Below are 13539 nucleotides of genomic sequence, written 5' to 3' on the forward strand. Positions count from 1 at the left end.
ACAGTTCATATAAAGTTATTTATGTTGTAGAAGTCTAATGGTAGAGAGGGTCAGTCAGTTGAATGTATTACATAAGTGTAATTCTGGAAGCATATAGTTTGTGTCACAGAACTGTAATTGGGCATTATGCTGATAAAAGAGGTAACTTTGGCAATCCCTTAAGAAAATTGAATTGTTTATCACCTACATGGTTGAAAAAAAGCCCCCAAGACTGTCCACAAACACACACAGTTATATATAAGTATGTATCAATTTTTACTTACTAAAATGATAATTGAAAAAAAACAGGGATATTAATGTTTGAATGTACATTTTCTATTTGTATCTTACACTCTTTTTCATTACCTGTAAGAAAAGCATACTATTAACTGATTTAGAGACGAGATGCCAGTTTGAAAACAATAAATTTTTGCAAATGTGTTAAGACATTATCTGTTCAGGTGACAGATTTTGAAAGCACTGGAGTACAGAAATATGTATCTTGACCAACAGTTTTGATAAATGTAAATTCTCCTGGAAGAACTGTGGTTCAAGATGGCTTTTCCATGTTACAGAGTGGGACTATGAGTCTGTACACTGACTGAAATTATAGAGATCTATCATTCTTTGATGTATATTCATTTTTCCCTTTTAAAAAGCTATTTTATTGAAGCTAAATTATTGTAAGGATATGAAAAGGTGTCTTTTGCTCTGAATTTATCCTTGGAGGACCAGAAAATCATTGCTTTTTCTGTCAAATTAGACAGAAGGATCCAGATGGCAGATTTCAAGCCCATCAGGTGTTTAAAATATGCCCCTCAGCTAAAAAGAAGTATAATAGTCAAATCTGTCATGGCCTTTTTATTGCTCTGTGGTACACTTGACAACTGCAGCTGTGAAAGAGAGAAGCTACAAGTAGCCCAGTCAGCCTGAAGTGGAGTAGGTCAATGGTTGATTTCTTTAGCTGCCACAGGGAGTTTAATGAATGCACAGACCTGGTTTATGGAATTGTTAAATCTATTATGGTATAAGCTCCAATGAAGGTAGTGAATTTCTCCCCATAGTTTCTTCCAGACACTATGGCAGGCATTAGAAAAGTAATGTAAGCAAAACGTGCTGGGGAGAAACAAGGAAATCCTTCCCGCCCCCAACAAACAAGAATCTCACATCTCTATGGAGTCATCATTAATAATAACAGCAATAATAAAATGCATCTGGGCTGGTGCCTTGCACAGCATTTCTCAGCTGGCACTCATTCAGATCTGTCACATTAGGCTGAGTGCTGATAATTTGTATCCCAGAATCCTTTTATCTGAACAGAGTAACATTTCGATGTGTCCTTTTGGCAAAGGAGAAGTGCTGCTTTTCAAATCTCTTTAAAAAGCAGTTCAGGCTTTTCTTTGCATCTTGACAAACTGTTACTTATTATGATGAAAGAGTAACCTGTTTGTTTTCTTGTAGTAACTATAAGTACTCACAGTCAAATCAGATTTTAGCACAGGGGTGATTACTGCGTGATTTGGAGAAAAGGATATGTTTGGGTTATTTATGTGCCTGCATATGCAGATGTTTATATAGACACTGATTTGGGAAGGCTGATACAGTTTTGGTTTCTTTGGTTCTTTTTTCTTTCTTGAATTAAAAAAACCCCAGCCAAATAAGACAGGCACTTTCTTTGTTTATTCAATAAACCATAGGGAAAGATAGTCTATAGCTGGGTGGATGATATCAACAGGCTTATTTTGTAAAAGAATAGAGCAAAACCTTCATCCAAAAGGTTGTATGGTCATATTACTGCATAATAAGTCTCTGATAGCTCTGGTGAATTGCAAGGGTCATTTTTGAGAGAGAATGTGCATGGCTGGAGTGAAATGAAGTGCCATTAGTGATATCCTTTCATAGGAGAATGTCACCCTGCAACAGGGTCATCCTGAGATAACTGTGCTTACATTTGAACTCTTGTGATTTCAGATTCCAGCGAGGCGACTACCACATCGACGTCTGCATCAATGACTACTTGGATGTGTTCTGCCCTCACTATGAAGATTCGGTGCCAGAAGATAAGACCGAGCGCTATGTTCTGTACATGGTGAACTTTGATGGCTACAGCTCCTGTGATCACACTTCCAAAGGGTTCAAGAGGTGGGAGTGTAATCGGCCGCATTCCCCAAACGGACCATTGAAGTTTTCGGAAAAGTTCCAGCTCTTCACGCCCTTCTCACTGGGATTTGAGTTCAGGCCAGGCCGGGAGTATTTCTACATCTGTGAGTATAGAGAGATTTACCGTTGTTGCACAGCAGGTGTAAGAAACACAGCTAATTTTTCACCTATACTCTTTGAAAATACAGAGGGGCAAACGGTATATAATGCAGATGCCTTTCAGTGAACACAGGCTTAAACTATCCCCAGATACATTAGCTAGGAATCTAGCTGGTGGAAATGACATTAAATCATAACTTCTTTTCACGCATGAAATAGCATGCCAGCCTGCTCACTGAACCACAGCTGACTTTTAAAACAAAATGCACCATTACATTTATTTCAGCACTCTGAGGTGGGGCAAGAAGGAGAGGATACAGATTGTCCCCAAATATGAGGAAAAATAGTTAATAATTTTTATGTGAAATACCTTGATTTTCGTGATTACTTAGATGAAATACTCTCGTCTCTGTAGTATTTATCACCCAAGGAAAGTGAGGTCTGTGTAGTTCTTAAGTGATATTATGCTGCTAATGTCAGCAGCCCAGTGATATTCAAAACTGTAATTTTTCAGCCTAAATAATCCTAGTATTTAGCCAAGTGGGCTCTTTCTTCTATCTTTCTTTCTCCCACAACATTTGGGTGAACTGTTTTTGTCAGCGTGGCAATGGGAGTGCTCTGAGAGCAGGAGGCAAGCAGGTGAGGTGATCTTCATCAGGACTCCTTCAAGCACCCAGACAAGATGCAGGAGACATCACATGGGTCTAAGGATGTGAAAACACCAAGAGGTTAAAACCCAATGGGTTAAGTCAACTGATTCCCTGACTCCATTGTACAGGTCATATAATTTCAACTATCTCATGTGTTTAATACTCCCAACAAAGATCTTATTTCTTCAACTCATTTTGTACCTGTAACTTTCATTTGTAACAAGTTTTGACTGCCCCAGCTTTATTTTTTTTCCTGTTTTCAGTTTAAGACAGCAGAGTTGAAAGCTTTAGATAGACTGCAGATCCCAATAAATATTGCTTCCATACATAGCTGTTTCTACTGTGAAACAGTCATTCCACCTCATTTCACCAGAGAAACTGAGTATGTATGATCCCTGCTTTCAGCCTCATTTCTTCAACACTGAGATTTTTGTTTTCCCTTTCATAATCTGCAGGGAATAACAATCTTAGTGGATAGATACCCATTAATTTATTTTTCTTCCATCAAGTGAAAATCTCTAGTGAGTAGTGCTTTTTCATCAGAAAAACTGTGTATTGTTCTTATGTTGAAACACAATACTAAAAATAATTCTAAAGATTATATTTTAAATAATGTTATTTAAAATCGGGGTTTGATATGAGAAATAGTATAAAGACATCAGAGTTAAGTAGATTACATTCAGGGGTAAACAAATCTGTATTGTGTAGGCCCAATCCTGTTAGTGTGGCTTCAGCAAGAGTTCTGGATTCCGAATTCTGATATCAGGTTGCCTTGGAACAGTGCAAATTTTTTATGGATTTTTGTTTTGTGTTGTTAGTTTTTTAAAGTTCAGTTCCAGAGCATGACAAGATGCAATAAAATGTAGCACTGGAACGGCATAAGTAGCTGCAAGTCTGAGAAAAATAATTTTTTTTTAATTTTTCAAAAAGAAAAAAATATAAATATGAAAACCAAAGATGAAAGTGATGGAGGAAAAAAAAAAAAAAAGAGAGAAATATCTACTTGGGCTGTATAATAGCTTTATTGTTAGAACATACAAAATCCATTGAACTCTCAAACAAGTTATTGTAATTTAAGTATACCAAGGTTGCTTATGCCTGCTTTTTCCCATTTGTGCTCAAATTCAATATGTCACTAAAAATTATATAACTTTCATTTAAATATCTGTAACATTCATTTAGCTGTCAAGGGCTCCCTTCGAACCAATTGTTCTGAAGAACTTTAGAAATTGAAGAGCTTTATGATACTCAACTGCATTTATATGGATTTTTTTTAAATGGAAGGTAAAATAACAAAAAAACCCCAGAAAGATGTAAAATATTATTTTAAGCTAAGCTTAGCTGAAATTGAATTTTTAGTTGTGTTTTAGTGGCTCACAAGTATTTTTCTTCTTTTCTGTAGTTTAAGTCTTTTTTTCCTTCACCCTTTTCTTTGCTGCAGGCATTGACAAGGGCATTGACATTGCAGAAATTTCCAAGAAGCACTGTACAATAAGTTAACAATAATATGCAGACCTTCTCATGGCACAGTTGTCCATCCTGGAATGTTTTTTCTCTTAGTCTATGCTGAAGAAAGAAGATGGTGAAATATTCTTTGTTTCTCATTAAAACTGTAAGCAGGTGCTAGGTCAGGCTGTGGAGACCACTTCTGTTACATTTCTGCATCTGCAGGTTAAAGAAATTACTATTTTACCTTGAAAGGTTTCCTTTGCTCAGCAGATCTGAAACGTTTGCCCTCTCTGGAGGAGAGTGGGGAAACTGGTTACATAGGATCAGTCTGGCGTGTTCTGCTAAAGGGTTACAAAACGTGCTGTGTAGTCTAGACACCTGAAAAGACAGAAATATGTAGTGGCTGGTTAGCTTTGTCTGGTGCTTTGTCAAACATCTTCACAGTTTACCTTTTAAGGATGTGGCTTCCTATTTCTTGCATCAGAAAATGAAATAATTTGTGAACAATCACTGTCTCTTTCTCTGGACTGTTCATTTGGAAAATACCACCATTCTTTGTTGTGCCATTGCCTTCACATATTGCTCAGGTGACCTTGGATCTCCATTCTTTGCATGTTCATTCTAGGATAATGCAAGGAAAAAATCTTATCCATCTGATATCAAATTTACATTAAGCAAGTGAATTCAACATTACAGTCATGCAATCAAAAGTACTGATTGTGAGTTTGCTTTTCAAAGAGGAGAAGGTTATTAAATATTTACAGAGAAATTAACTTTCATTTAGTTAGGGTATGCACAGTGTGAGGCTGGGGAAGGCAAATAATAGATCATGACCTGAAGTGTCTCTTTTTACTTAGTTCTTATAAGGTGCTCAGATTAGTGTATGCCAGTCTGAAAACAAACAAAATAGTATTACTCCTGAAACAGGAGCAAATGAAATATAGAGAAAGTAGAAACAAAATATTGTCATGACAGTGATTTTGTAGTTATATACAGTAATTTCACGACTACAAGGTGCACCGGATTATAAGGCGCACCTCTGGGAGTTGGCAAATTTGACAACTTTGTACATTATATAAGGCGCACCAGACTATAAGGCGCACCTTTTATTTGCAGCGAAGATCCATGCCGCGCGCAACAAAGTAACGAATTAGTAACAGAATCCTGCAATCATGGAGTTTACTGGCAGGTGCTCAATTTGCAAACATTTTTCACAGATTGGCGTAGCCTTTAAACGCAACCCCAGGCACCCACCCCCTGCCGTGGGCTTCGGCACTTCCACCTGTCCCCGGCGCTGGCTGCCAAGGCACAGCTCGGGGCAGCCGCAGCTCGCGACAGTCTGGGACGGCTCGGGGCTGCCGTGGCGCTGCCGCAGCTCACACTTCCGGGTTGGCTCAGGGTGGCCACGGCTCACAGCTTCTGTGGCCACCCGCTCCCTCCCTCCCTGCGTGGCTCCTGCTGGCTGGGGCCACCAGCTCCCTGCCCCCCTACACGGTTCCTGCCAGGCCGGGGCCACCTGCTCCATGCCTCCCTATGCCGCTCCTGCTGGGCCGGGACTGCCAGCTCCCTGCCCCGCGTCATGGCTCCTGCCGGGCCGGGGCGTCCGGCTCCCTGTCTTCCCACACCGCTCCTGCCAGGCCGGGGCCGCCGGCTCCCTGACTCCCCATGGCTCCTGCTGGACCGGGGCCGCCTGCTCCCGCCCCCAGCTTGGTGCTCCCACGGCGCCGTCCCTCCTCACAGCTCCCGCTTCCAGGTTGGAAAATTTCGCAACTTTGTCCATTATATAAGGCGCACCGGACTGTAATGTGCACTTCTGGGTTTGGACAAAAACTTTAGTCAAAAGGGTGCACCTTATAGGTGTGAAATTACTGTATTTCAAAATGATAATATAATTTCCATTATTTTAACTTAATTGCAGATACCTTATTAATGTGTTAAGTAAAAGTGACAATTTGGCAAATGTACTTCAGGGCTGTTGAAATAAAAAGAGGAACATGTGTCTAGAAGAAGTATGGTACATGTTTCTGCAGAATCCTGACCTCAGCTGCCAAACCAAGCTGTTTTGTTGATTTAAGCTAAAGCTTAAAAGCTGTTATTTTCTTGAAAGCACCAGTGTATTGTCGAAACTTATACTGATATTAGGGTGTGGTATATGATTCTCTCTGAGTCATCAGTCACTTATTTCAGAGAAGAACTCATGGATATCTACGGATAAAATATCTGTGGTATTTTTGTCATATCCTCCAAGATTTTATGTATATTGTTTATTTAGTAATTTCATCACTGTGAATCTTTTCATTTACATATGTCTATAGCTTTTTCCTTGAATAGCAAGGTAGGTTTGCTCTTATTTACAGTTCTTTTGCTTCTCTTCCGTTCTCCACAAGATTCTGATATTTTTTGCTAACACTCTGCAGGCTTTACTTTTTATATTTAGACATAATTGTGGGGCCTTTTCTCCATTATTCTTGTGAAAAGAGCCCCTTTCATATTTAAAAAATATTTTTGAAAAATTTAAAACCTGTGAATTATTTGTACAATCTTTTTTTGCTGCTGTTTCTTTGTAGTTTTATCTCTTGCATGTATTTTTCTTAGTCTTTTTTAAAATGCTTATGCTGTTTCTTGGTCTCACCTTTAATGTATCACTATGCCTTTGTTACCACCATTTATTTGCATGAAGCTTCTGATTGTCGATTGAGAAAGCTTTGGTGAAATTGCATTGCTTGTGACCAAATCTGAATAGCATGCTGTTACGAGTTTAATTTAATTATGGTTATAAATAGTATTTTAAAATAGTTTATGTATTTAAGGCTAAATTAAGAAGTGGTTTGTAAAGTTGTACTTTCAGTTGTACATATGCTTCTTAATAACATATAACCATCCTATTCTCCTTTTTCTCATAAAATATATTTCCAAGAAACCCACTGTTACCTGTTCCCTTGATATTTTTTATGCCTGTGTTTGTTCCCCATTACCCTTATTTATCTGACCTAATTTCTTCTTTTCCTGAAATTTCTGATTCTGATGGGTTTTATTCAAATTATATTCTATCCTGATATTCTTAGCCTCTGCTTCTGTAGGAAATCATGTGATTTGCATTATTTCTGATTAAAAAACGGTGTCTTCTGTTAGCTGGTTCCACCTCTGTTTCTGGAAGTTGTTGTCATCATGTTCCAAAGACTGGATCTGTTTGAATCCTGCTGTCATTTTTCTCTAATAGCTACCAGGAAGCTGGGCAATCATTCTGCACACATATGGAGGGCTCTCTGATTCTAAGGATTTTAAGGAGAAAACAGTAAAAAAGTATTTTAATACCTACACCTCTTATTTCTGCCTATTAATTATATATTTAGCTTGTTGTATTAATAAGGTCTCTGGCTGAACTCTTGTTGAGCCAGTAGCAGTCCCTGATGACAATTAAGCTAAACTCTTTACCCCTTTCTACCATGTTTTGTGAGTCGTTGAGTGTTTGTGTGATTATTTTTCTTTAGTCTCTGCTTCAACTTTCTATCAATTTTTCTGCCCTGTGCAATTCTACATTTTGTGATCAGGTTGATTTTTACTGTCTTTTCATCTCAATATATAAGCATAATTCGTTTTGTTATTGTTGACTTGCCTTGTGCCTGTTCACTACTTTCCACATAAAATGTTTGTGTTAGAACCTATACTGAAATGGTCTCTCCAAGTGTCTTAGCTACTGAATTACTGGGAATGGACAGGACTCAAAAATGTCACTGCTTACTGCTGCTGGTGATCATTTATGGATTTTTGATTTTTAATAATGAATTTTTGGCATAATTTAGAAGTCTTAACTCGCGGGGGAGAACTGCATAAATCCCTCTATAAATCAGCAGTTAGTATAGGAAGTACAGTGTTCACTTTTCATGGAAATTAACACAGACCTGACAATATGACTAAGACCCTGGAAGCTTCCAGGTTGCCAACTTGGCTATTATTCTTTTAGGATTGGGTTCAGTATAGCAAGAATTAAGAAAGGTGACTTTGCAGAGGCAAGTTTGAATAGCCTATGATACTATATAGGAGAAAACTACTGAGAAATCTTCACCGTAATTGATTGTAACACTTGCTATAACTGGTCTTTTTCATGTGCTCAAAAAGAATGATATGAAACAGCTGCATAGATCTCATTGCTCTTGCTTGAGCACCAGCTTAATATTAGGGGATATCAATGTTTTGCATGAACAGGCATGACTCACTGTAAGATGGTTATTTGATTTAGGAATCTCCATGTTTGCTGGAGATTTAGTTTGATGTAGTGGGAGCAAGAACAGAAAGACTGTGAACTGTAATTTTGTCCTATCAGTAAATGCAAATGTGAGCCTCCCCAAAAAACTACACTTCTCGCTCTTTTAATCATCCTGCTATAAACCTGGAAATCTTGCTTTTTCAGAGCCAGTTGGTGTCATCAGCACAGTAGTTTATGCTGTAGGAGGTGCTGTCTGAGGACATAAGTACACTCTCAGATTTTGCGCCTGACTTAGCTGAGGAAATTCCTGCTGGAAAAGGTGATAATTTAAAGAAAATAGTGGGACTTTTCATGTGCATGCTGAAGAGTGTGTGAATCAATAAAAGGATACTATAGGCAGTTTGGCTAACGGTTTGGTTAGATTACTTAGAATACTTACTTTTCTAGACTAAGTCAGTCAGTGGTTTTCTTGTCATATCCCAGCTGGGGTAGCATAGTAATATTTAACTAGTATTACCCTAGAAATTCCTTTTTTTTTTTAATCATCGCATACTTAGAATATATGGTTTCTTTACAAGCAGTCATCTTTTGACTGAGTACAGTAATTTCACGAATACAAGCCGCAGCAAGAAGACTAAAATTTTGGTGGAAACCCGGAAATGCGGCCAATATTCCGGTGCGGCTAATCTATGGACAAAAATGTGATATCTGCCCTTACCTAGTATCATGCTGGTCCAGTCCCGAGCCAAAACAGTCTGAAATCCATGGTTTCCCGTTGTTCCGACGATGAACCAATCAGAGAACAGCTTATTGCCTGCCTGTGGATGGCGGCGTTACTGAGGGGCGGGGGTTGTTATCGGGGTGAGTTACCTCGGCGAGTTACCTCGGCAGTTCGATAAAAGTGTGTGATATTTCTCTGTACTTTTAAAAGTGTTTTCAGTCTTGTGCGGCTACGGGGCTGGCTGGGCTCGCAGGGAGAGGGCTGGGGGAGCCTCTCTCCCCGCAGGGAGAGGGGTAGAACGGCCACTCGGCTCGCAGGGAGAGGGCTAAAACGGCCGCTCCCCCCGTGGGCTGCGAGGGCTGCAACGGCCGCTTCCCCCCGCGGGCTGCGAGGGCTAAAACGGCCGCTCCCCCCGCCCGGCTGCGGGGGCTAAAACGGCCGCTTCCCCCGTGGGCTGCGAGGGCTAAAACGGCCGCTCCCCCCGCCCGGCTGCGAGGGCTAAAACGGCCGCTCCCCCCGCGGGCTGCGGGGGCTACAACGGCCCCTCCCCCCGCGGGCTGCGAGGGCTAAAACGGCCGCTCCCCCCGCCCGGCTGCGAGGGTTACAACGGCCGCTCCCCCCGCCCGGCTGCGAGGGCTAAAACGGCCGCTCCCCCCGTGGGCTGCGAGGGCTGCAACGGCCGCTTCCCCCCGCGGGCTGCGAGGGCTAAAACGGCCGCTTCCCCCGCCCGGCTGCGGGGGCTAAAACGGCCGCTCCCCCCGCCCGGCTGCGGGGGCTAAAACGGCCGCTCCCCCCGCCCGGCTGCGAGGGCTAAAACGGCCGCTTCCCCCGTGGGCTGCGAGGGCTAAAACGGCCGCTCCCCCCGCCCGGCTGCGAGGGCTAAAACGGCCGCTTCCCCCGTGGGCTGCGAGGGCTAAAACGGCCGCTTCCCCCGTGGGCTGCGAGGGCTAAAACGGCCGCTCCCCCCGCCCGGCTGCGGGGGCTACAACGGCCGCTCCCCCCGCCCGGCTGCGAGGGCTAAAACGGCCGCTTCCCCCGTGGGCTGCGAGGGCTAAAACGGCCGCTCCCCCCGCCCGGCTGCGAGGGCTAAAACGGCCGCTCCCCCCGCCCGGCTGCGAGGGCTAAAACGGCCGCTCCCCCCACGGGCTGCGAGGGCTAAAACGGCCGCTCCCCCCGCCCGGCTGCGAGGGCTAAAACGGCCGCTTCCCCCGTGGGCTGCGAGGGCTACAACGGCCGCTCCCCCCGCCCGGCTGCGAGGGCTAAAACGGCCGCTCCCCCCGCCCGGCTGCGAGGGCTAAAACGGCCGCTTCCCCCGTGGGCTGCGAGGGCTAAAACGGCCGCTCCCCCCGCCCGGCTGCGAGGGCCTAAAACGGCCGCTTCCCCCGTGGGCTGCGAGGGCTAAAACGGCCGCTTCCCCCGCCCGGCTGCGGGGGCTACAACGGCCGCTCCCCCCGCCCGGCTGCGAGGGCTAAAACGGCCGCTTCCCCCGTGGGCTGCGAGGGCTAAAACGGCCGCTCCCCCCGCCCGGCTGCGAGGGCTAAAACGGCCGCTCCCCCCGCCCGGCTGCGAGGGCTAAAACGGCCGCTCCCCCCCCGGGCTGCGAGGGCTAAAACGGCCGCTCCCCCCGCCCGGCTGCGAGGGCTAAAACGGCCGCTTCCCCCGTGGGCTGCGAGGGCTAAAACGGCCGCTCCCCCCGCCCGGCTGCGAGGGCTAAAACGGCCGCTTCCCCCGTGGGCTGCGAGGGCTAAAACGGCCGCTTCCCCCGTGGGCTGCGAGGGCTAAAACGGCCGCTCCCCCCGCCCGGCTGCGGGGGCTACAACGGCCGCTCCCCCCGCCCGGCTGCGGGGGCTACAACGGCCGCTCCCCCCGCCCGGCTGCGAGGGCTAAAACGGCCGCTCCCCCCGCCCGGCTGCGAGGGCTAAAACGGCCGCTCCCCCCGCCCGGCTGCGAGGGCTAAAACGGCCGCTCCCCCCACGGGCTGCGAGGGCTAAAACGGCCGCTCCCCCCGCCCGGCTGCGAGGGCTAAAACGGCCGCTTCCCCCGTGGGCTGCGAGGGCTACAACGGCCGCTCCCCCCGCCCAGCTGCGAGGGCTAAAACGGCCGCTTCCCCCGTGGGCTGCGAGGGCTAAAACGGCCGCTCCCCCCGCCCGGCTGCGGGGGCTACAACGGCCGCTCCCCCCGCCCGGCTGCGAGGGCTAAAACGGCCGCTCCCCCCGCCCGGCTGCGAGGGCTAAAACGGCCGCTTCCCCCGTGGGCTGCGAGGGCTAAAACGGCCGCTCCCCCCGCCCGGCTGCGGGGGCTACAACGGCCGCTCCCCCCGCCCGGCTGCGAGGGCTAAAACGGCCGCTCCCCCCGCCCGGCTGCGAGGGCTAAAACGGCCGCTCCCCCCGCCTGGCTGCGAGGGCTAAAACGGCCGCTTCCCCCGTGGGCTGCGAGGGCTAAAACGGCCGCTCCCCCCGCCCGGCTGCGAGGGCTAAAACGGCCGCTCCCCCCGCGGGCTGCGGGGGCTACAACGGCCCCTCCCCCCGCGGGCTGCGAGGGCTAAAACGGCCGCTCCCCCCGCCCGGCTGCGAGGGTTACAACGGCCGCTCCCCCCGCCCGGCTGCGGGGGCTAAAACGGCCGCTTCCCCCGTGGGCTGCGAGGGCTACAACGGCCGCTTCCCCCGCCCAGCTGCGAGGGCTAAAACGGCCGCTTCCCCCGTGGGCTGCGAGGGCTAAAACGGCCGCTCCCCCCGCCCGGCTGCGGGGGCTACAACGGCCGCTCCCCCCGCCCGGCTGCGGGGGCTACAACGGCCGCTCCCCCCGCCCGGCTGCGGGGGCTACAACGGCCGCTCCCCCCGCCCAGCTGCGAGGGTTACAACGGCCGCTCCTGTGCCAGCACGGAGATGTGGCTCCGCTCGGAGCTCAGCTGCCTGCCTGCGTGGCTAAGTGGCTGTTTAAAGGCAACACGGATCCATTGGGAATGCTCACAAAATGACCACACTATTGTTCCTGTCTTTTTCGGCTTGTAAATAAAGGGTGTGTCTTTTTCACTTGGAAACAATGTTTCCGAGGTCGGCAGTAAGCCAGTAAGCCCCGGCGATCCCGCGATTGTGTTACTAAATGACGACTTTGTGAAAGTTCGCTGCAAACTAAAGTGCGGCTAATATTCCGGGTGCGGCTTATCTATTAACAAAGGCAACAATGTTGCCAACACACCAGCAGTGCGGCTTATATTCCGTGCGGCTTGTATTCGTGAATTTACTGTAGTTGTATAAAAAAATCTTTCAGAAAACTTCTCTTTGGGGGTTTTTGTCTTCTCATATCAATGACTTACATGCTTTAAAAGGCTTAATTCAGATATTCTTCCATTTTGAATCTGTAAATACTGGGACTTACAGTAATTTCAAGATTATAAGCCGCACCATTTTGAATAAAATTTTGGTCCGAACCCAAAGTGCGGCTTATAATCAGGTGCGGCTTATATATGGACAAAGAACGAAAAGTTGCTGGCACCTAGAAGTGCAGCTGATAGTCAGTGCGGCTTATAATCGTGAAATTACTGTAAATCAAAGATTTGACTTGGAACAAGATTTAACTTTAGAGAACTGTGTGAGCTTTAGAGGAATGAGTAGGGCAGGATGACTGTAAATCTTGTCATACCATACTAAGCTTATACTGGAGACAGTGAAGTAACTTTATTTACTCGTAGGTTAAACTTCTATTAAAAATTGTTTCTAGTTGTCAAATGGTTAACCTAAATAGCATATACATTGCTTTGAAAATGAAGATAGAATTTGTCTTTCAGCAAGTGAAAAAAAGGCAGCCTATCTGCAATTCAATAGGTGTTAGTTAATTCAGGTACTACTGGTGCTTACATTTCCTCATCGTTTTTTTGAAAACACAAAGATCACTTTCGGAACTTTCTCTTTGGATATCCTAGTCTGCACCAAAACCTGGAAAATGAAGGTTAACTAAAGAACGTTATTAAAGGATGCTGAGGGAATCAGCTATTAATTGAACTTCTCTTAAGGTAAGCATTGTTTATTGCTAGGTTCCCCATTAACCTTTCAATCTAAACCTGATCAACATAAACACTGATTCTGCTTTGACAGCAGTGGGATCAGACATGCCACTCTACTACAAATCTTGCTTTGATAGCTGGTTCAGTAGAATCACTTGAGATGCTCTGAATGAAATCAAAGCAATTGAAAGGGTTTAATAAATGTGTACTTCAAAAAATATTTTTTGTGATAACATTAGACAGACAAGGAAGGTGACCTTTAAAGGGGATT

At 45.9% G+C, this 13539-nt stretch overlaps 1 protein-coding gene across 4 annotated transcripts in view; it reads left to right on the plus strand.

The window, feature by feature from the left end:
• Window positions 1–13539, plus strand: part of EFNA5 (ephrin A5) — a 235645-nt gene that overhangs the window by 187809 nt on the left and 34297 nt on the right. For all 4 annotated transcript variants that reach the window (XM_033086565.1, XM_033086567.1, XM_033086569.1 and 1 more), the window contains one exon: window positions 1951–2243. In XM_033086565.1, coding sequence (XP_032942456.1) covers window positions 1951–2243 — 293 coding nt within the window. The remainder of the gene's footprint in view (window positions 1–1950; window positions 2244–13539) is intronic.

Source organism: Catharus ustulatus (genome assembly GCF_009819885.2).
Source record: "Catharus ustulatus isolate bCatUst1 chromosome Z unlocalized genomic scaffold, bCatUst1.pri.v2 scaffold_29_arrow_ctg1, whole genome shotgun sequence".
In the NCBI taxonomy this organism is placed as follows: domain Eukaryota; kingdom Metazoa; phylum Chordata; class Aves; order Passeriformes; family Turdidae; genus Catharus; species Catharus ustulatus.